Source organism: Helianthus annuus, chromosome 6, assembly GCF_002127325.2.
Source record: "Helianthus annuus cultivar XRQ/B chromosome 6, HanXRQr2.0-SUNRISE, whole genome shotgun sequence".
Classification (NCBI taxonomy): Eukaryota; Viridiplantae; Streptophyta; class Magnoliopsida; order Asterales; family Asteraceae; genus Helianthus; species Helianthus annuus.
Genome location: NC_035438.2, coordinates 120287791 through 120310453, shown reverse-complemented (window position 1 = coordinate 120310453; position 22663 = coordinate 120287791). Strand labels below are relative to the sequence as shown.

Sequence of the window (22663 nt, the reverse complement as noted above, 5' to 3'; positions counted from 1 at the left end):
AGGTTTGGGAAGTGCAACTCCTTCCTGGATGAGTTGCATGTCTCTTATCCTTAATTTGTTGGTAGTCTTTCATTGAGTCTTACGAACTCGTTTTAAACAAGTAATGTTTTGTAATGCATTTTGTGGTTGATGTTTTAAGACAATATGTTATGCATTTTTCTAAACTATTTTAATGGATGAACATCATATATTTTTATCATATAGCATTGTTGTGATTGTTGCTATGGTATTAAGAAGTCACACCAAATAAACCCACGCTTCCGCAAAAGCCAGGATGTGACAGCTTGGTATCAGAGCCTCGATCATAGCGAACTAGGATTCCTTCTCGAGTCTAGACTATGATCACTAGGGCTCTCACGAAAATGTTTTCAAACATTTCTTTACATTTGCATACACTAAACGTCCAGATCCAGGGCACAAACATTTTCTATAAACAAAAAGGGCACAAATACACTTTTCAAAATGTTTGTATCAGTCTTAGAGACTGAGGGAGGTTTCAGTCTTAGAGACTGAGGGGTTCAATCTTAGAGATTGGGGAAGTTTAGCCTTAGAGGCTGGGGAAAGTTTGAGTCTTAGAGACTGGGAAAGGTTTGGTCTTAGAGACCAGGGATGTAGTCTGAGAGACTAGGAAGTTCGGTCTTAGAGATTGGGAGGGATAGTCTGGGAAGACTAGGATGCATACATGATTTCATTGTTATTTGTTTACATGCTTACCTGATTTGTGTGCATATGTTGTGGTTGTGTTACAGACACCATGGCATCATCTGGTAGTGGAGTATCCAATGCGAGCGACCCGATGGCCTTTACCTCTGATGACGAGATGGCCACCGACTCGGTAGTTTACACCTCAGACACCACGAGCACCGATGAAGACGATTTCCAGCCGTTTGCCCTACCGATCTTCGGAGACGACGTACCCCTAGCTGATGGCCCACCAGGAGAGGACCTACCCCTTGTTCCAATCCCTGCCCCTCTCCCCTTCGCTGCAGTTCCCTTTGAGGAACAACCTCTCGACGCGTTACCCGATGGTGACATCGACCTACTCATCGAGGGTTTCCTAGAGGGAGACCAGGTTGGTGGGCCCCGATGGAGGACGGTGTTTCGCTTGTTGATATCCCAGTTGTTGATCCCATTGTTCCCATGGTTGAGCTTCCTGATATGGAGGTTCATTCTGATTCGTCCGCCTCAGGTTCTTTTGAGTCGATAGATTCCTCTATCCCACCGTTGGGATTTGGTTACATTCCTCATATTGACGATGATGAGGAGATAGAGATGGAAGACGAGTTGGTCCCCGAGGAGCAGCCTGCTGAGGCTCCTGTTCTCCCAGGTGATCAGATTCCTGTTATGCCTGCTGATCATCAGCCCGCTCCAGTCATTCCAGAGCCCATTCTTGCCCTTGACCCTGTTCCTGTCATTGATGCACTCGCCGTTGCACCACCAGCCGTTGAGACCCCAGAGGTAGCACCCATACCCGATCCCATGACGATTTTTGATGACCTGGCACCGTTTGCTACCCACATTGACCCGAGATACGCTAACACCAGCAATTGGTGGATTGAGGAGGATGACTACCCTCCGTATGTGGTCCCAGTCACTCCCACTACCATATCTGTTACTGCACCACTCGATATTCCGGTGTTTCCTCCACCCACTTCTGATGCCCCTCGTACCGATCTTCCGATTACTTTTCTTCAGGACATTCCTCCGCCACGACCTGGGGAGGGATCGTCGAGTCAGCCTTTCGGCCACACCCCATTTATGACAGGAGATAGCCACTTTATACCACCGACTCCTTATCATAGTTTTGTTCCACCCGTGTCAGCTACTGCACCCTTCATGTTCCAGTTTCCCCACACCACTGTACCAATTACCTTTACCCCACCCACTACACATCCGGTTTCAGCTCCGATGGGTGAGCCATTTCTATGGTCATCACCCCATGTTATGCCAGTATCCGACCCTTATCACCCGTTTCATGTCGGATACTCTATAGAGGACACGCTCACGTCACTGCAGTTACAGCAGGATGCCCTGAGACGATATGTCCAGGAGTTGGGGAGAGCTCCACATCCTCCATGCCCCTGCCAGACTCTGTCTACAGCACCTCACACTCCTTTTGCATCATCCCATGATTCAGATATTCGTTTCCATCCTCTTGACTAACAGGTTGCGTACGTGTTGCGTTTCGCTTATGCTCTTGAGGAGGACTTGGTGCAGTTGCGCCAATTGTTTTTCTCTCGCTTTCCACCTCCTCCGCCGCCATCGGCATAGCCACTTTTGATTTATTGGAGGTATTGACTACTTTTGACGAGAAGACAGCGATCGAGCCAGACTTACAGCATTTTTGAAGACCACTTTTGACATCATGACTCGGGATGTTTGTTTTTGTCAGTTGTATTTGTTTAGACAGTTCAGACAAGGGCATTATGACCCTTAGTCTCTTGGGTTGTATGATACTTTTTGGGAAAACGTACAAACATTGTATTGTGGTTTTAATTATATGAAAGATCAGTCGCAGTATTCTCATTACATGCTTTGTTAAAGTTATTTGTTTTATGATTATGACACGAGATGTTATGTGGATGATGAATGTTACTATGTATAAGTATAATTATTATACTTGCTATGACCTGACCAATATGAAACATCCTCTAGAAAATGCCTCCACGACGTGAAGCACGCATGCTGACTACCCAGGCAGAACTGCAAGGAATCATCGTTGTCGCTATTGCGCAATATGCTGCTTCTCATGGAGAAACAAGCGGAAACATCTCGAACAACAACAACAACAACCCTCCGAATGGTAATGATCAGTCATAGGAGACACATTACACTATGTTTGGATGATTCATGTGTGATTGCTAATAATTCCTAAATGACATTGCTTATACAGGGTGTACTTTCAAGCAATTCTTAGATTGCAAGCCGCAAAACTTTGATGGCACTGGAGGTGCCGTGGCTTTTACCCGTTGGACTGAAAAGACGGAGACGACAATAAGAATGAGCAAATGTGCACCGGGACAACAAGTTACATACATCTCTGGGCTTTTTACTGATGGTGCCCTATCATGGTGGAATCTCCAAGTACAAACCTTAGGAGAGGCTGCAGCGTACGCCATGACTTGGGCTGAACTGAAAGAGCTGATGCGCAAGAAGTATTGCTCCAGAGCTAAGATCCAGATATTGGAAACCGAATTTTGGAACTTAAGGATGGAAGGTCCAAAAATCGCTGAGTATGTTCAAAGGTTTCATGATCTGTCCCATGTAGTGTCGTACATAGTCACGCCCGATTTCAAGCACGTGGAATGTTTCATCTGGGGGTTAGCACCTCAGATTATGAGTATGGTCACAACGTCGAAACCAGCAAACATTACTGAACCTATCGATTTGAGCATCTCACTAACTGAAGAAGCCATCAGGCTAAACAAGTTTTCGAATGATGATCAGAAAAAGAAAGAGACTCATGTGGAGTCGTCCGGTGAAAACAAACGAAAGTTTTCCAACTTCAAGCAAGGAACCAACAGCGGTAGCAAGAGAGGTGAATCAAACACACCGGCCAGGGCCAAGACTGGTGATGAAAACAGAGGAAAGGGTTACATGGGCACTCTGCCCAAGTGTGGTACATGTCAGTTCCATCACCCCGGCCCGTGCCGACTCAGAAAATGCGAATCTTTCAAAGGAGACGTGTTGGACTGGATCAGGCCAGGGTGGCCAAAGGGGTTACAATAACAACAACCGTGGTAATGGAAACAGGCCGCAAGGGAATAATGGGGGAAACGGAAATCGTGGGAATGCCCCGAATCAAGCTGGTAACCGGGGGACAAACGGAAATTGAGGCGGGAATGGAAATGGGAATGGCCGAGGGCCAAGATGCTTCAACTGTGGGGACGTTGGGCACTTCAAAAGGGAATGCCCAAAGCTAAATCAAGCGCAAGGCCGAGTTTTTAACATTGGTGCGAGGGAAGCACGCCAAGATCCGAATGTTGTCACTGGTACGTTCCCTATAAATCAATGCTATGCGTCTGTTCTTTTTGATACTGGTGCCGATTATAGTTTCGTATCGTTAGAATTTAAGAACATACTTGGGTTGGCCACTAGTAAGTTAGACATTCCGTACTCTATTAAATTGGCGAATGGGAAACTAGTTGAAACGGGTGAAGTCATCAGGGGATGCATGATAGAACTGGGGGGACACGAATTTACGCTAGACCTATGGCCAGTCGAGTTGGGAAGCTTCGACGTGGTAATAGGGATGGATTGGCTGTCTAGCAACAAAGCCGAGGTAGTTTGTCACGAAAAGACCATTCGCATCCCAATGGCCGATGGAGAGACGATTGTAGTTCATGGAGAAAAGCGCGATACGCCTTTGAGGATCATTAGCTGCTTGAAAGCTAGGAAGTGTTTGAAGAAAGGATGTGTTGCCTTCTTGTCACATATCGTTGATAAGGAAGCCGCTGAGCCAAAGATCGAGACCTTCCAGCCGTGAAGGAATATCCTGAAGTCTTTCCAGAAGACTTGCCAGGATTGCCGCCTCCAAGACAAGTCGAATTTCACGTCGACTTAGTTCCAGGCGCCGCGCCTGTGGCTAAGGCACCTTATCGACTTGCACCTTCAGAGATGCAAGAGCTGTCAACACAACTCCAAGAGCTGTTAGACAAGGGATTCATCAGACCAAGCTTCTCACCTTGGGGAGCTCCAGTTTTATTTGTTAAAAAGAAGGATGGTAGTTTTCGTATGTGTATAGACTACCGCGAGTTGAACAAGTTGACTGTCAAGAACAGATATCCCTTGCCAAGGATCGATGACCTGTTCGATCAACTATAAGGTTCAAGTTTCTACTCAAAGATCGATCTACGATCAGGTTACCATCAACTGAGGATACAAGAGGAAAGTATCCCCAAGACTGCCTTTAGAACTCGATATGGACACTACGAGTTCCTGGTTATGCCGTTTGGGTTGACAAACGCTCCAGCAGTTTTCATGGACTTGATGAACAGAGTCTGCAAGCCGTACCTCGACAAGTTCGTAATCGTATTCATTGATGATATTTTGATCTACTCGAAGACGAAGGAAGAACACGAGCAACACTTAAGAGCTATCTTAGAACTACTTAAAAAGGAGAAGTTGTACGCTAAGTTCTCGAAATGTGAGTTTTGGTTACGCGAAGTCCAGTTTCTTGGACATGTGGTTAATGGAAATCGAATCCATGTGGATCCCACAAAGATCGAGGCGATCAAGAGCTAGGAGACTCCAAAGACGCCAACCGAGATTCGACAATTCTTAGGGTTGGCTGGGTATTATCAAAGGTTCATTGAGGATTTTTCTAAAATCGCTCAACCTCTGACCGCACTCACACAGAAAGACAAGAAGTTTGATTGGAGCGAAAAGCAAGAAGAAGCGTTTCAGTTGTTGAAAAACAAGCTTTGTGACGCACCGATTTTAGCTCTACCCGAAGGCATGGACGACTTCGTGGTGTATTGTGACGCCTCACGTCAGGGTTTAGGCTGCGTGTTGATGCAACGGCAGAAAGTCATAGCCTATGCCTCACGCCAGCTTAAAGTACATGAGAAGAACTACACCACGCATGACTTGGAGTTAGGCGTCATAGTGTTCGCATTGAAGATCTAGCGACACTATTTGTATGGAACGAGATGTACAATCTTCACTGATCACAAGAGTTTACAGCACATTTTTGATCAAAAGGAACTTAACATGAGACAGAGACGTTGGGTTGAGCTGTTGAACGACTACGACTGTGAAATCAAGTATCACCCAGGAAAGGCGAATGTGGTTGCTGACGCCCTAAGTCGAAAAGAAAGGATTAAGCCCATAAGGGTTAGGGCCTTAGAAATGATTGTCCAGACAGACCTCTCGCTGCGCATTCGTGCCGCGCAGAGAGAGGCCTTGAAAGAAAGAAATATTGAGGATGAGTATCTCTGTGGGATGGAGAAACAGTTAGTGCCAAACAAGGAAGGAACATTGTGTTTCATGAATCGAATTTGGGTTCCTCTGTTTGGAGGATTGAGAAAGGTTATATTCGATGAGGCTCACAAGTCACGATACTCGATACATCCAGGAGCGGATAAAATGTACCAAGATCTTAAGGATTTCTATTGGTGGCCTAGGATGAAAGGCGATGTTGCAGTATATGTTGGCAAATGTTTAACATGTGCCAAGGTTAAAGCCGAGTACCAGAAACCTTCAGGTCTCCTGCAACAACCTGTAATACCCCAATGGAAATGGGAACAGATTTCCATGGACTTCATAACGAAATTGTCAAAGACGCCCAAGGGCCATGATACAATTTGGGTGATAGTAGACCGACTAACGAAATCTGCGCACTTTCTGCCCATCAAGGAAAAGGATAATATGAGTAAACTGGCGGAAATATACATGCGGGAGATAGTTGCACGACATGGAGTGCCTCTCTTGATTATCTCTGATAGAGATGGACGTTTCGTGTCAAGGATTTGGCAGTCCTTCCAAGAAGCATTTGGTTCTCAATTGAATCTGAGTACAGCGTTTCACCCTTAAACCGATGGCCAGAGTGAACGAACAATTCAAACATTGGAAGATATGCTGAGAGCATGTGTAATGGACCTAGGTGGTAGCTGGGACAAACACTTACCCTTGGTCGAATTTTCGTACAACAACAGCTACCACACTAGTATTGGAGCCGCGCCATTCGAAGCTCTTTACGGACGTAAGTGTCGATCACCGCTATGCTGGGCTGATGCGGGTGATAGACAGCTGGTTGGCCCCGAAATAATTCAAGAGACAACAGACAAGATCTTTCAAATTCAAGAGCGCATCAAGGCAGCTCGTGACAGACAGAAAGGCTATGCAAACCAAAGGAGGAAACCTTTAGAGTTTCAAGTTGGGGATATGGTTTTGTTAAAGGTTTCACCCTGGAAGGGTGTGGCACGCTTTGGAAAGCGTGGGAAGTTGAATCCGCGTTACATTGGTCCTTTCAGAATTCTACAAAGGATTGGGCTTGTAGCATACAAATTGGACTTACCTGCTGAACTTAATGGTGTTCATGATACATTCCACGTATCGAACCTGAAAAAGGGTCCAACTCAAGAGACAGTTGTCATTCCTGCTGACGAGGTTCATATCGACGACACACTCCACTTTGTTGAAGAACCGGTTGAGGTTACGGATTGGAAGGTTAACAAGACACGCCGGAGTAGTGTTAAACTCGTCAAAGTTCGATGGAATGCGCGACATGGCCCAGAATTCATGTGGGAACGTGAGTATCGTATGAAGGCCAAGTACCCACATTTATTCCCCAAGACCCCTGCAACTAGAATCAGAACCTAAAATTTTGGGACGAAATTTTCTTAACGGGGGGAGAATGTGACAACCCACATAATTACAGGTACTGTACAAATTAATTAACTCTAATTATGTGCTTAATGACTGTGCTTGATTACAAATGACACTTTAAACTGCTTACCGATTTATGTTACATACATATATGTGCATCCTTTACATACAGTCACTTCATTTATTTCATACAGACTCTTAGTGACAAACCTGATGCACAAAGCACAGTTGGCACAGTGAGCGGATAACTCAGACACATGCTGACAATGCCAGCACATAAACAGACACTATATTGAGGCCAGTATGAGCCAGGGATAAAGTACTACACCAGTATGGAGTGTAGGGAAGTGAGGACCATAAGACTGTGTCACTAGGTGATAGTTTGAGTGCCGGAAAATGCCTAAAACTCATTTTAAGTACAGAATTCTGCATTTTCAGTAACAATTCAGCTTTTAACACACTCGTATTATACAGAGAATTGACTAAATGGTCCTGAACGCTTTCCTAAGTGTTGGAATTAAAATTCGTTACAAAAAGATGCATAAAAGACATTATGCGGTACAATTAAACGCTTTAACGGAACGATACGTAACCGAACAACCAGACATTACCCGGGACACCTCTATTTACAAAGGAGACTATTGCGAAATTTTCCGAAAATCCGAACACTTAGTAAAATATTCGAGAAATATAGATATGAAATAGTTGTCTAACTATTTTTCTAAGAACGATAGTTAAGTTAAAATAATTATTATTTTTTTAACAAAATAATACCAAAGTAATGCAACACAAAACACTAAACTCTAAGCCAAGGCACGACCCGTTCGTCTAATAGACATTAGTACGTTGTAGGTTGTCGTGTAGCGGACAGAGTTGAGATTCGAGTCAAGGCGCACTACAGTGAGTTCATGACCCCCTTTTCTTTTACTATTTTCCGTTTTATACTTCGGGGGTGGAATACATGTTTACAATTTATTTCAGACATTTTATACATGGTATTGTTAGCTTAAGGAGGGTTTTTACTACGCGATCGAGTGAGTGGTGGGCATGACACTTAAGGCCATTAATCCTCATTGTAGGACCACGGGACATGAGTGATAGATCTATTTGGGTGTAGCGAGCATGTTAGCTGCGTACTAAATAAGGATGTCATCCAGGGTCATAGGTTTGGGAAGTGCAACTCCTTCCTGGACGAGTTGCATGTCTCTTATCCTTGATTTGTTGGTAGTCTTTCATTGAGTCTTACGAACTCGTTTTAAACAAGTAATGTTTTGTAATGCATTTTGTGGTTGATGTTTTAAGACAATATGTTATGCATTTTTCTAAACTATTTTAATGGATGAACATCATATATTTTTATCATATAGCATTGTTGTGATTGTTGCTATGGTATTAAGAAGTCACACCAAATAAACTCACGCTTCCGCAAAAGCCAGGGTGTGACACACCAACCTCATAAGTTGAATTTTCAAAAATTTTAAATTTTTCGGTTGGTGGTTCAACATCAACAACTTTTTCTTTCAATTTCTTAGAAACTCCCTGTTTTGTCTTGACATTTTCGGACAGTTCCATGCAATGTGACCAGCTTCATTGCATTTGTAACAGGTTCGAGTTTCCTTTGAATGAGACACTCCAGTTCCATTTCTCTTCTTTTCAGCAAGAAACTCTTGATTTGACTGTCTCTAGAATGGTTTCTTCTGTTCCTCTTTTGCACTTCCACCTAACACAAATTCTGTTTTTGTTTTAGAATTTTTCATATTTTTATGATTTTCTGGTGGAATAAAACCTAAACCTTTCTTTTTGTAGCTACGATTTTGGTTAGCTTTCTTTTGAAAACCAGAACCAGAATTGTAACCCTTTTTCTTGTTTAGACGTTGAACTCTTGAAGTGTATTTTTTTAGGTTTTCCAGTAAGATTTAAATCTTTTATTTCCGAAATGTTAATTTCTGTCATTTTGAAAACCTTCTTTTTGATCATGTCAAAACGAACACTTCTTATTGGAAACTCTTTGTCAGAGTATAATTTGTCCGAATCATTTAAAGTGTATGCTACTTCAAATGTTTCATCATCCAAATTTGCCTTTGATATAAAAAATTCTTTACTGTAAGCCTTTTTGACCGACGACTTTGGACTGTTGACAGACGAATTTGACCCTCCAGACTCAGACTTTGACTCGGACTCCTCATCAGTATCCAACACCTGATCGACCACCTTTTTGATTAACTCAGACTCATGATCAGTGTCTGACGAGGTGAACGTGACATCAATATTTTCCGGTAATTCATCAGTTGTGTCGGTTTTTAGCTTTATATTGACTGCTTTTTCAAGTTGCTCCTCGTTGGTTTTCTAGGAGAATACCCTTACCAAATCGGAGGCGGACACTTGTTATAGCTAACAGTCGGTTTCTTACCATTATCTTTCTTCTTCTTTGGCTTATCATCTTGGAAAGCTTCCATACCTGCAACAGTTGGGTAAATACGATCAATGAGATAATCAGAACTAGAATAATTTTGCAATAAACGTCTAATTCTCTCATTCTCAATCTTCTCTGTCTCCAACTCTTGCTTCCACTTAGCACTCTCTTCGATGTAGAAATTGATCGCTTTCTGCTTCGTCATCATTACAGCATTCATCATCATTAGTGGTTGTTCTCTTTCTGAATTTGTCTTTTGGAGACCAGTTACTGTTTTGTTCAAGACATCATAAGATTCTTTCACATAGTTGAGATTGAACATCAACTGCTCCTTCTTCTTCTCATACTCAGCAATTATATTGTCTTTTGCTGCACATTCCTTGCATGCTTCCAAACACTTCATGCAAGGCTTGATGACTTCAACAATCTTTTCAACTTCGATTGTCTTCACAACTTTAACCACCTTTTCTGCTTCCTTCACTTTCTCATTTTCAACCATCTCATCCTTCACATCTTGTTGTTCTTTTGCCGCTCTTTTCTCCTTCAGTTTCTCCAAGCGATCTGCAAAATAGAAATGAAAACTTTCAGGAGATAAATGTGATTTTGCAATATTAATGTGTTTTTCCTCCTCATCATCACTACTGTCATCTGGAGGTGACTGATCAAACTGTACAGATTTTTCAGAACTAGTATCTGATAAACCAGAATCAGATGGTGTTTGATCAAAAACAACTTCTTTTTCTGAACTAACATCATTTTGTACACTCTCATCTGAACTCTGTGAGTTTTCATCAGCACTTTCTGAACTTTCATCAGATGTAACAGACTCTTCTTCCATACTCTTCATAGTCTCACCAATAGACTTCATCCACGTGGCAAACATGTCTGGTTCTCTGACAATCTTAGCGATGAAAGCTTTGAATTCTCCTATTTCATCAACAAACATATCCTAGCTGAAGCCTTCAGGTAGTCTTTCATCATCTTGATCGACTAAACAGGCTTTGCTATCAGGAGATATGTAATTGTTCCAGTTAAAATCCACCAAACATGCTCTTTTAGAATCTTCAATCTTTCTACCATGACCCGTCTGTGAATCTTGTGATTCACCAACCTGCTGATAGATAGCTTTCCGGTAGTAATCGTCTTTTCCGAATGGATTCTGAGCACCACTAGCTTCCCTATTCTTGCACTCCCGTTTGAAATGGCCCTTCTCCCTGCATCGAAAACAAGTAACTTTAGATTTATCAAAACCTAAAGTAGATACATGAGCATCGAGAAAGTCATTTCTCCCAGTAATAAGCTTGAACTTTTCAGCTCGTCTGAGAACACTCGCTAGACACCATTTGATATCCATTAATTCCATCTCTTCGGCGTCTATCTGATCGTAATCCTCCTTTGTGAGCATAGGATTCCCGATCCGACCAGCAACTAGGCCTTCATATGAGAGTAACACCGAACCAAGTAGAGCCATGTGGTCATTAGCAGTTTCTTCAGAAAAACTTTGACCTTCTGGAAGATTTAAAGCAATGTTGCACTAAATTACGTAACCATTTCCTGTCTTTGTGCTTTTAGAATGAAAACTTGTAGTTGTCTCTTTCGGATTGACACTAGGAAATGATGAAAATCCACTGCTGCTTTTGTTAGAACCCTGATCAGCCTTTTCTGTTGAATCCCCAGCACTAAATGCAATCTGGATTTTCGGACTCCTCTAAGCTTCTGGAACCGGAACACTTCCTTTGTAGTACATCTTTACGTCCGGTTGACCACTTGGACTGTTCATCCTAGCGATCTTCTTCTGTTCCAAATCCTGACTTTCAATCTTTTCGATAAACTGAGAAATCGTTAGCCCATCATAAACACCGGTATTCTTCAGAATCATCAAATATGTTCCCCATTCTTTCTGCGGTAACGCATCGGCTAGCTTGTCTACCCACTCTTCACGATCTTTTGTAATACTCAACATCGACATTGATCGCACTAAGTGGCAGTAACGTTCAATCAGCTTCTTTGTGTCTTCTCCCGGTAAACTGCTGAACAAATCAAACTCTTTCTTGAGTAGTGCCTTTTTGCTCTTTATCATGTTCTCACTACCCTCAAACTTAACACGAAGAGCATCCCAGATTGACTTTGATGTTTTGTCATGTTGTAGTAGAATGAAGATGTCTTCTTTGATGGCTTGTTGAAGTAGACTGATCATCATCTTTTCTGCTTTATACATGTTCCGTTCTTGATCAGTAAACTCTGATAGATCTTTGATAACCTGCAAATCTGTTAGAGGCAACACATATTTCTTCAGAATACATTCCCAAGACCTAAGATGGTTTGCCTGAACCCAGTTTTCAAATCTGTCTTTCCACCCGTAGTATTCTTCAATACTCATTAGTTTCGGGGGCTTTTGGGTGGTTCCCGTCTCGTTTTCTAAACTCATGGCTTGTGCAATGATAGACGGGCTAGATGGAGTTGCAAACGCATTGTAAAACTCGGTATCCATTATGACTTATCACGTTTTTCAAAATCACCAACTTTTGAGCGAAATTATTGTGTTCACAGAAGCGAAATTCGGATGATGGTTGCTTAGAAGCGAAATCACCACTGTACTTGGAGCAAAATTACTGACTTGATAATCTGGAGCGAAATCAGATGGTAATTTGGAGCGAAACCTCAAAGTAATGTGTCACAAGAGCGAAGTTAGGCTTCTTTTAGAGCGAAATCAGATGTTTGTAGAAGCGAAATTAACAGAATAATGACCCTGGAGCGAAATCTGATATGATCTATGAGCAAAATCACAGGATGTCCATACGAGCGAAATCAGCTCGGTGGGCATTTTGGTCCATTTTATTCCGAATTTCAGTGTCAAACTTTCAGGGATTTAATTATGTCCAATTATCTACAGTCTGTGAAAAATTGAGCAAGTTTTGTCCGATAAATCTCGATCTGATGAAGAAAGAAGGTGTAGAAGTAAGAAATCTCGATGAATTCCAGCTAATCTCTGCAGAATTCCTCCTCCTGAGCTCTGATACCAATTGTAGGATCGTGATCTGACCCGAATGAGTCATTCAGAGGAGCTTTACTCTGTTTCAGGTGCGGAATAACAAGAAACAAAGCTAGAAACAGCTGATTCTTCACTTTAACTACTGATTGTATTGATTGGAAAGCAATTACACTCAGTCTTCACACCGGCAGCACCTCGGTATGGAATACAAGAACATTGTTATAGATTTCTCTCAAATGACCCCTATATATACTATCCAGATTTCGCTCCAGATGACCATCTGACCACATAAGCGAAATCAGCTATTGTGATTTCACCTGAAATCACCTGTCTGGTACTATGAGCGAAATCAGCTCCTAAAACACATATACTCTCATTTTTTCTCATAAAACGTGCCCTAATCTATACAATGCAATCTAAGACTCGATCCAAGACGAAGTCGACAGATGTAGTGCACCAACAACGGTTCACTGATGTGATAGCTCTATCCGACCAAGTCGCTCCGAGCTCATTCTAAAGCACATTTCACTAGATTCAAGGCCATTTTCGTAAGTTTTCTTCCTAAATCTTGTACTTCCATCATCACTACACACTTTCTCATCATCTTCTCCATCAAAATTACTGTTTTTCACCATGAAATCACCTGATTTGGACTCCTTGAAGGTGACGTCATCTCGGTTTTCTTGAAGAAACTGTTTGGTGACTTCATCTCATCAAGATTGGTTCAGATCTAAAGGATTTCCACATTATTTTACACGAATCTCAACAAAAATTCAACATCTATCAACTGATTTCTACTCTTCTTCAACTTTTCTTCACTTTTACTAAGAACCGATGGAATCTAGACTCGTTCAGGCTCTCTACTCATACTCTAGTTGAGAACCGGTCTGAGAACGAATTTCCACTGAAGAGACGACCGATTCACGGGTTGAAGATGAAACTCCATCAAGAACAGTTGAGTCTGGTCGAGTGGGGTGATTCCCATCCGATCGGCTGAGCTGGACTTGGTACGGTTTTCGTTGTTTGACAACGTCGTCACGCCGTCTCCGTTAAACTTCAAAGCTTTTAACTGGGAAAATTTTACAAAATTTTCAAAACAACAGATCACCCAAATCGAATAGCCATCCGATCGAATGACCATCCGATCGAATGACTATTCGACCAGGTGACTTGTCTTTTATAAACTCTCAACACTTAAAAGATTTGATCAAACTTTAAACTTCAAGTCCCTTGATCGAATAACCATCCGATCGAATGGTCATCCGTCTGGATGACTTGATTTATACTACAACGAAAACTTCAAAAGTTTCAGATCAATTCAAACACACTCAATCAAACGAATGACCAACCGTTCGAATGGTCATCTGTCCGGATGACCATCCGTCCGGATGATCATCCGATCAACTCACCATTCGACAGTTATCTCATCCGACGCACTGTTACACACTGTTCAACGCTCACGCTACTGATCTATGCTCATACTAACTCTAAGCGCTCCCTTCAATCCAATACAATAGGTGTTTAGCAAACTACGGAGTACGGTGAGTATGCTCGAACCCTTTTTTCGCTAAACGCACTTTTCGATGTCACATACGTTATATATATCAAATCACATCAACTCACAACGCAAACATTTTTAATACTAACCACTCTCGCATGTTATACGTGACTCGATGAATGCTTGAATGTTATATTTACACAGTGATTGTTGCCTGACACCTTAGCAACGTTAGTACTATAGTTTGGACTCAGCACCTGTCGTGGACAGGGGTTGTTAACGATTTTTATTCACATGGTGACAGCGGTGATAATGTGTTGCGCATTCTACACTCGCAGTCATGTCGGTTGCATATGTCATTGTCGATAGCTTACCTGATTCACCTTTCTACGTGTTACATGCAGGTTATGCGTAAACTCTTTCGCTACTATATGCTACTCAAACTTGTATACTCACCTTTACACTCTGTGTATTGACTTTATTTTAACGTATGTGACAGGTTGATTAGGATGTTATGTCTGCTGTGATGAAACGAAGTAGGAGGTTTAGAAACAAACTAAATAAATCTGAGTTGTCGGAACAGTACTTTGTTTTTGAGACTATTATCTGTAATGACTGTTTATGCTTTCTATATATTAATGGTATGGGACATTATTGCTAAATATATCGTCACTAATATTTATTATGGATTCTCTTAAACAATCTGTTTTGCTCAGTGCCACGCCCCGATGTTTCCGCCATCGGTTGGGGTGTGACAGATTGGTATCAAAGCCATAACTATAGGGAATTAGGAAGGACATGACCTAGTCCGGGTCTTGATGTCTTAGAACTGACCTAGTATATAGTCTAAGCACCAACAGACCGCCTGGTGCGAACCCGGTAGGGGTTTTGCACGAGCTTACTCTTATTACTCTCGCTAAAACTACATTTTTGTGCGTACACCGCATACTACAAGTTCGTGCAAGAACGACCTTCCCAAAGGTCGAACACTACTACTGCCTTAGGAAAGCCGAGCTGACACAACACACCCGATTTTCGAAACACTCGCATAACACAAAAGAGCGATTTTGTCGAGAATAGGTGTGAAAACCAAGAACTCTCGAAAAGACCGCTCACTCTACGCATATTTTTACTCTTAGCACGAGAATCTTTCGTTGAGTCAGGAGGGAAATCCATATCTCGACGAAAATTATCTCTCTCTATCTCATGGCGTTGCCACACTGTTGGGAATGAAAGTCGTTAAGTTAGGGGTGAAACCCGCATCTTAATGACTTGTTCCGCTCTCTATTTTGATTTTTACAAAACTCTCACCAAAGTCTTGATGGATTCCAAATGACGCGAGTCACGTAGTAACCGAAAGGAAGCATGTCGTTCGCCCTGATTGCGGCGATAGCACAGTCTATTAGGCCAAAGTGTGCACTCGGGGTCATTGTGAATAGTCGAATCACTTTGGGTAGTCGATACCTAACACCCAAGGTACTCTGTTTCGATTCTGAGCTCGCAGCCGCTGATTCTTCGATTTTATGTGCCTTTATGTGTTTAAATGTTTATATGTCTCGATTTTGGAGGCTTTATACGCTTTATCCGCTCTTCGCTTTACTAAACGCGCACGACTTACACAGCACACTTAGCTCAAAACGCTAACAATCGCAGACAAACTATGAACTCTCGTACGCTACTCGCTATCACGCTACGCAAAAAGCAGTTTTGAAAGATAGGTGAATACGTGCAAAATATGTAGGTGAATACGTGTAAAATGTGTGCTTACGTGGACTACGTGCTTCTGTGCTTACGTGCTTATGTGCCTACGTGGACTATGTGCCTATGTGTTATGTGCCGACGTGCTCATGTGCTTTACCTAGTAATAATGATAAGTATGATGGTTAAACGCTAAACTTTTTCAAGACCCGATATAATCGAATCTCGTATAAATCATACGACGATGTCTGCTGTAGACAATGTCTTCCCTTGGTTCTCACACTCGCCGAAACGCTCAGAGAAGCAGAGATGACAAGCGCATTGCTTCTCTCGTTGCCAAGGAAATGGCTAAAGTCATACCTCAGATCATCAGTGAGATCAGTGAGGTCAGTAGCAAGTCGTCTGTCGAATCAAAAAGCGACTCGCCCAAAAGCTCCTTTCAGCTTTAAACAATTCAAGGCATGTGGTCCTACTAACTTCACTGGTGAAGACGGACCCAGTGCTATGTTTCAGTGGTTTGACTTGATTGAAGTCACCCTTCGTTAAAGCGGATGCCCAGACAACCTCCACATTATGAATGCTACTGGAGTCTTCCAATCTAGGGCACCGGACTTGTGGACTGCTGAACGCAACAGGCGCGGTAATGATGCAGCTTATGGACTCTTTGGGAGGAACTGAAGGAAGTCATGATGAAATAATTCTTTCCCCCACATGAACTCCAGAAGCTGGAAAACAAGTTCTGGGGTATCAAAAAAGAAGGAGGTGACAACGCTGGTCTCACCGCTCGCTTCAAACAGCTCAGTATTATCTGTCCTGGTCAAGTGTCAATGCCTGACATCACGATCAAGAAATACATTCATGCTCTACCCGATTGTGTTCAAGCGGCTAAACCTGCTACCATTGAGGAAACCTTCCAACTCGCCACTGAGATCAATGATAAGCGAGTTTTGGCTGGTTATTTCAAAACCTCAACCAAGAATCTCAACCAAGTCACTGCTACTCCTACTACTCCCGCTACTGAACCCGCAACACCTCAAGTCTCGAAGTCTTCATGCCAGAATCACAAACGCATGGGTAACAACAACAAGAACTGGCTGCAACCGCCGCTCCTCTTAACACTGTACCCGTCCAACCCAACTAGAACCAGAACCGACAAGTCGCAGCACCTGTGACCAACGCACCGCCTGCTAAGCATGCGTATACTGGTCCTCATCCTTTGTGCCCTACCTATACCTATCATCACCCAGCTGGGATAGCTTGTCGTTTCTGTGTCCACTGCAATCTCTACGGACACTTCACAGCAAACTGTCTGTAACAACCCGACTTTTGAAGTCAAAGTACAAGTCAAAGTTAAAGTCAAAGGAAGAAAAGATTGCTAATCAGATCTGTCCTTTCTGACTTAGTTATTGCTTGTACTCTCTGACCTCGATAATCGATACGTTAGTTGACGCTATTTGTTTTACGATATGTAATATGTGAAGTAACAATGCGATAAACGCAATTAAACGCTAATCAACTTAACGCTATTACATCGCTATCACATCACAACTCGAATCGCAATTATTGATATTGTCTATGTGTGTGTGTCATTATGTACTTACTTGTGTGTGCTATTATGTGTTACTTGTGCATATTTATATATGTTTTGAGGTGTTATTCGCAACACAAACACAACTTTATCACATCGCAGTCAAATCGCGAACGCTAAATGCAAATTTAAGTACTTGTACATTGTTATGTGTTAGTAATGTTATTTGTGTAACTATTGTTTAATACTATCGCATCGCTTACTCGCAACTCGCTTAAACACAACGCAATGCTCAACGCACGAAACGGAAATCAGAAACTAACTCGCACGCGTCGTCCGATCGAACGATCGTTCGAATGGTCATCCAACTGGATGACTATCCGATCGGATGGCTATCTGATCGAAAGGCCATCCGACCCGTCAAACCTACACCGCCTCTTCACCTACCCCTATAAATACTCAGCAGTCACATCAACTGTTCACCTGATGTGACAGCTCCCTCCGACCCACGCACTCTCAGGCTACTTTCTCTCGATTCCTCGCGATTCTTGTAAGTTTTCATCTCAAATATTGTACTTCCTTAATCTTTACACACTTTTCCATCAATTTCACCAACAAATCTCACATTTCCACCATGGAATCCTTTGATTCGGGTTGTTCTAAGGTGATGTCATCATGGAGTTCTTATGAACATTGAAGTGTGACATCATCTCATCAAGAATCGCTCAGATCTAAAGGATTTCTACACTATTTTACACAAATCTCAGAAGATTAAAAGAGTTGAAAGATATTTTCATAACTTTTCTTCCACATTCTTTTACACTCTCTCACTCAAACCCGTTAGAATCTGGACTCGTTCGGGCCCTCTACTCATTTTCTAGTAGAGAACCGATCTGAGAATGGATTACTACCGGATAGACGACCGATTCACGGGTTGAACATGAACTCCGTCAAGAACTATTGAAGGCTAATCGAACGGGGTGATTCCCGTCCGATCGGATGAGATGGACTTGAGGTGATTTCCGTTGTTTAACACGTCGTCATACCGTCTCCGTCAATCCGCAAACTTTTCAACTTAACTATTTTTACAATTTTTCAAACGAAAAAGTCGCTCAAACGAATAGCCGTCCGATCAGACGACCATCCGATCGAACAACTATTCGACCAGGTGACTTGTGATTTTCAACACTTAAACAATTTTCAACTTCAAAGAATATCAGCCTTCCAAACGAATCACCATCCGATCGAACGACTATCCGTCCGGATGGCTGGACATATAATGACATTTCTCACTTCTCAAAATGCTACAACAAAAACTTCAAAGTTCAAAGCTCTACACAAACACTCTCACTCCATCGAATGACCCTCCGACCGAATGGCCATCCGTCCGGATGACCATCCGTCCGGACAATCATCCGACAGAACCACCATCCGTCCCTCATCTCACCCGACACTATTTTACACGTTGTTCAACACTTATACTGTCGTACTGTGATCAGGCTAACTCTCCAGCGCTCCCTTCAATCCAAGACTGTGTTTATTTATTAAAGACGATATGTGAGTATACTCGATCCCTTTTTGCTTAACGCACTTTTGGGTGTTACATACGTTACCTATATCAAATCACACCGACACACAACGCAATCACTTTTTATACACTAACCGCTATCGCATGTTATACATGTTATTCGATGAATGCTTGTATGTTATGTTTACACAGTGATTGTTGCCTGGCACCTTAGCAATGATAGTACTATAGTTTGGACTTAGCACCTGTCGTGGACAGGGTTGTTAAGGGTATTTCTTCACGTGTAACAGTGGTGATATGTGTTGCGCATTCTTCAACTCGCAGTCATGTTTGTGTATATTTCATTGTCGATAGCTTACATGCTTCACATTTCTAAGTGTTACATGCTAGTTATGCGTAAACCGCTTTCGCTACTATTATGCTATCAAACTTATATGCTCACCTTTACACTATGTGTATTGACTTTATTTTAACGTATGTGACAGGTGTTTAGGATGCTTGCTAGGGGAGTCTAGAAACAAACTAAATAATTTATGAGTTGTCGAAACAATTATTTGTCTTTGAGAACTATGTCTGTAATAACTGTTTTACTTTATATGTTATGGTATGGGACATGACGTTAAATATTTGGTAATTATAGTTGTTATGGATTCTCCTGGACAATCTGTTTCGCTCAGTGCCGCGCCCAAATGTTTCTACCATCGGTTGGGGTGTGACAGATTGGTATCAGAGCCATAATTATAGGGAATTAGGCAAGACTCGACCTAGTCCAGGTCGATGTCTTAGAAACGACCTAGTCTATAGTCTAACAACCAACAGACGGACTTGTGCAAACCCAGTAGGGGTCTTGTACAAGCTTACTTGATACTCTCGCACGAACTCGCGCAAACTACATAGCCTTTCCTAGGGCTGACACCACACACACACACGATTTTCGAAAACAAACGAATGATTGGGTCGAGATTAGGTGTGAAAACCGCAAACTCTCGACTGAGATCGCTCGCCCGACGGGCATTTTTACTATAAAACTCGAGAAATTGTGTTGAGTCAGGAGTGAAATCCATATCTCAACGAAGTTCTCCCTCTCTATCTCGTGATTCTATCACACAAACAGGAATGCAGTCGTTAAGTTAGGTGTGAAACCCGAATCTTGATAACTTGTTCCACTCACTATTTGGTTTTACAAAGCACTCACAAAAGTCTCGATGGATTCCAACGACTCAATTCGCATAAAGACCGAAAGGATGCGTGCCATTCACCGTATGTCGGTGAGAGAGCACAGTCTATTAGGCTAAGGCGTGTACTCAAAGTCCTTGAGAATAGTCGAATCACTTTGGGTAGCCGATGTCTCGCACCCAGACATTCTGTTTCGATTCTGAACTCGCAGCCGCTGACTCTGTGAATTATCGATTTTATGTGTGATTTTATGTGTTTTAGGCGGTTTTATGTGTTTACATGTTTCGATTTTGGAGACTTATTTGATTTTCGCTTTGATAAACACGCACAACTCGCACTGCACACTTATCTCAACATGCTAACAAATCGCATGCTATGTCACTTGTTATGGGTGAAATTCTGAGCCCATATCCTGAATAATATCTTGAATTATATCTTGACTATATGATAAATATTCATACTCAGGATGCTGACTCAGGATATTGGTAACATCCTGGTATGGTATCCTGAGGATTACTAACGGGTTATGTGCAGGAGTACGAGTTCAAGTTTACAAAGTTCATGAAGACCTCTTCCCCTGAAGACTCGGTCCAAGTTGTTCGAAGAAAGACGTTGAGGCCGCTTTACTTGGTCTCCAACGTTAACTAAAGAATATTCGGTGGCATCCCTCATTTGTAGGAGATTTTGTTTTCTTTTCTCAGCTATAAATAGACAGATAAACCAGATCAAATAGGACACCACACTCACTACTCTCGAACTCTTCTATTCTCTCTCGCAACTTTCACTTTCTGAAAAAGCATTGTAAGACTTAGTAGCAATCTGGTTAATATCCTTCACTGTATCCTAACATTTGAAGTAATAAGAAGAACAAGCCAGCTGCGATTGTCAGGTCACGAGGTTTTGTGCCGGCGATCTAGATTGATCAAGGGCTTTCCTCGTACATCTCGTGTCACCCTTTACTTTTTGCTCATTGTTTGATTATAGATATAGCTCGATTTCCTGAGCTATATCCTGAAACTGTTTTTGCAAACAACAAACTCAACATATTTTCGATACACATTCTCAGCACACTACCTCACTTAACTAATTTGATCACTAAATTTCTTAGGTAATTTTGACCAAAACAATTTGGCGCCCACCATGGGGCAAGTGGTGCTATTTCTTCTAAAAGCTTTTGCAAAATCATTACTTGGTTTTCTATTTTCAAAACTTTTTGCTACACTATTTTCAATGGCCTCAAGATCAAACATGAGCTCTTCTACCGTGTCTGCTACAACCTCTGCAACAATTGGTTCAGTGCTTCCACCACCTTCTCCAAGGACGCAAGCCTCTTCGCAACCTCAGGATATTATCCCTACTCGGAATGTTCAGGGATCTGCTCCTATTTTGGCCTCTAATGATGAAATTCTTGCTTTATTTGGTAGTATATAGGAACAGATGAAGCAACAGCAGGAGACCAGCTAAATGCTGATGAGAGAGATACAACTCTTGAAATCCAGCTCAAGCAGGCCCGCTGAGGATACTGTCACTCCCTAGCCCAGAGCTTTAAACTTCAGTTCTGCAGTATATACTGAGGATAACAGGGGGAATATTGTGCCTAGCCATTCCCAAAGTCATATTCCTGAGATACCCTCCTCAGTTTGGGTTGTGAGAAGTTCAGGATATGCTTCAGGATATGGCCAGAATCCTCAGACTGGTAACGTATTTAATAAAAATAATACTCTTGCTACTAATGGTATTGGATCTTTGTAGGATGCAGATATGACATCAGCACTTTCCAGGGAGCTTCAGAAGTTAAAGGACATGATATCCAGTGTACCTGGAGTAGTCCAGCCGATCCAGAAGTATCCCAGGATAGCCACAAGATATCTTGGTTTGCACACCCTATATGTGATGCTGAGATCCCAAAAAGATTTCAAACCCCCAACATGAAGCTCTATGACGGGAACACGGATCCTGATGAGCATATTGCCCAGTATAGGGAAAGGATGGAAATCAACCCTATTCCTCCAGATCTCAAGGAAGCATGCCTCTACAAGGGTTTTGGTTCTACCTTAACATCAGCCTTAAAATGGCTCTTAAACTTTCCTCCTCATTCAATTACATCATTTGCTCACTTAGTCAATTTATTTAATAGTCAATTTTCTTGCAGTCGAAGTTTTGAAAAACTAACCAGTGATCTCTACAAGATAACTCAGGGATTTCAGGAATCCTTGAGAGATTATGTGAACAACTTTAGCCGGGAATCTCTAGATATCCCATTCTTGATGTTGCAACAGCTGTGCAGGCTTTCAAGATGGGATTGCAAAAAGATTCTCAGTTTTACCAAGATCTTGTAATGAACCCATGCAGGAACCTAGATGAAGCTCGGAACAGGGCTTTAAGATATATTCAGCTGGAGGATGACAAAAAGATGTAAGAGAGGATGAATTCATCCACAACCTATGAGTCAACCAATAGGAAATCAGAATCCTCGTACAAACCATATCGCTCTAAGCCAT

At 42.1% G+C, this 22663-nt stretch overlaps 1 protein-coding gene across 1 annotated transcript; it reads left to right on the top strand.

The window, feature by feature from the left end:
* The first annotated feature begins 754 nt into the window (after window positions 1-754).
* On the top strand, window positions 755-2163 carry LOC110891013 (vegetative cell wall protein gp1-like). Its single transcript, XM_022138671.1, has 2 exons — window positions 755-1052; window positions 1121-2163. Exons 1-2 carry the CDS (start codon window positions 755-757, stop codon window positions 2161-2163), a joined length of 1341 nt encoding a protein of 446 aa, XP_021994363.1.
* Window positions 2164-22663: the final 20500 nt, after the last annotated feature.

What these genes read in the sequence shown, in the direction of transcription:
- LOC110891013 (XM_022138671.1), top strand. Translation starts at nt 755, where the DNA reads ATGGCATCATCTGGTAGTGGAGTATCCAATGCGAGCGACCCGATGGCC. An exon ending in CATCGACCTACTCATCGAGG is followed by an intron (nt 1,053 to 1,120) that starts GTTTCCTAGAGG and finishes TTGATATCCCAG; the next exon opens with TTGTTGATCCCATTGTTCCC.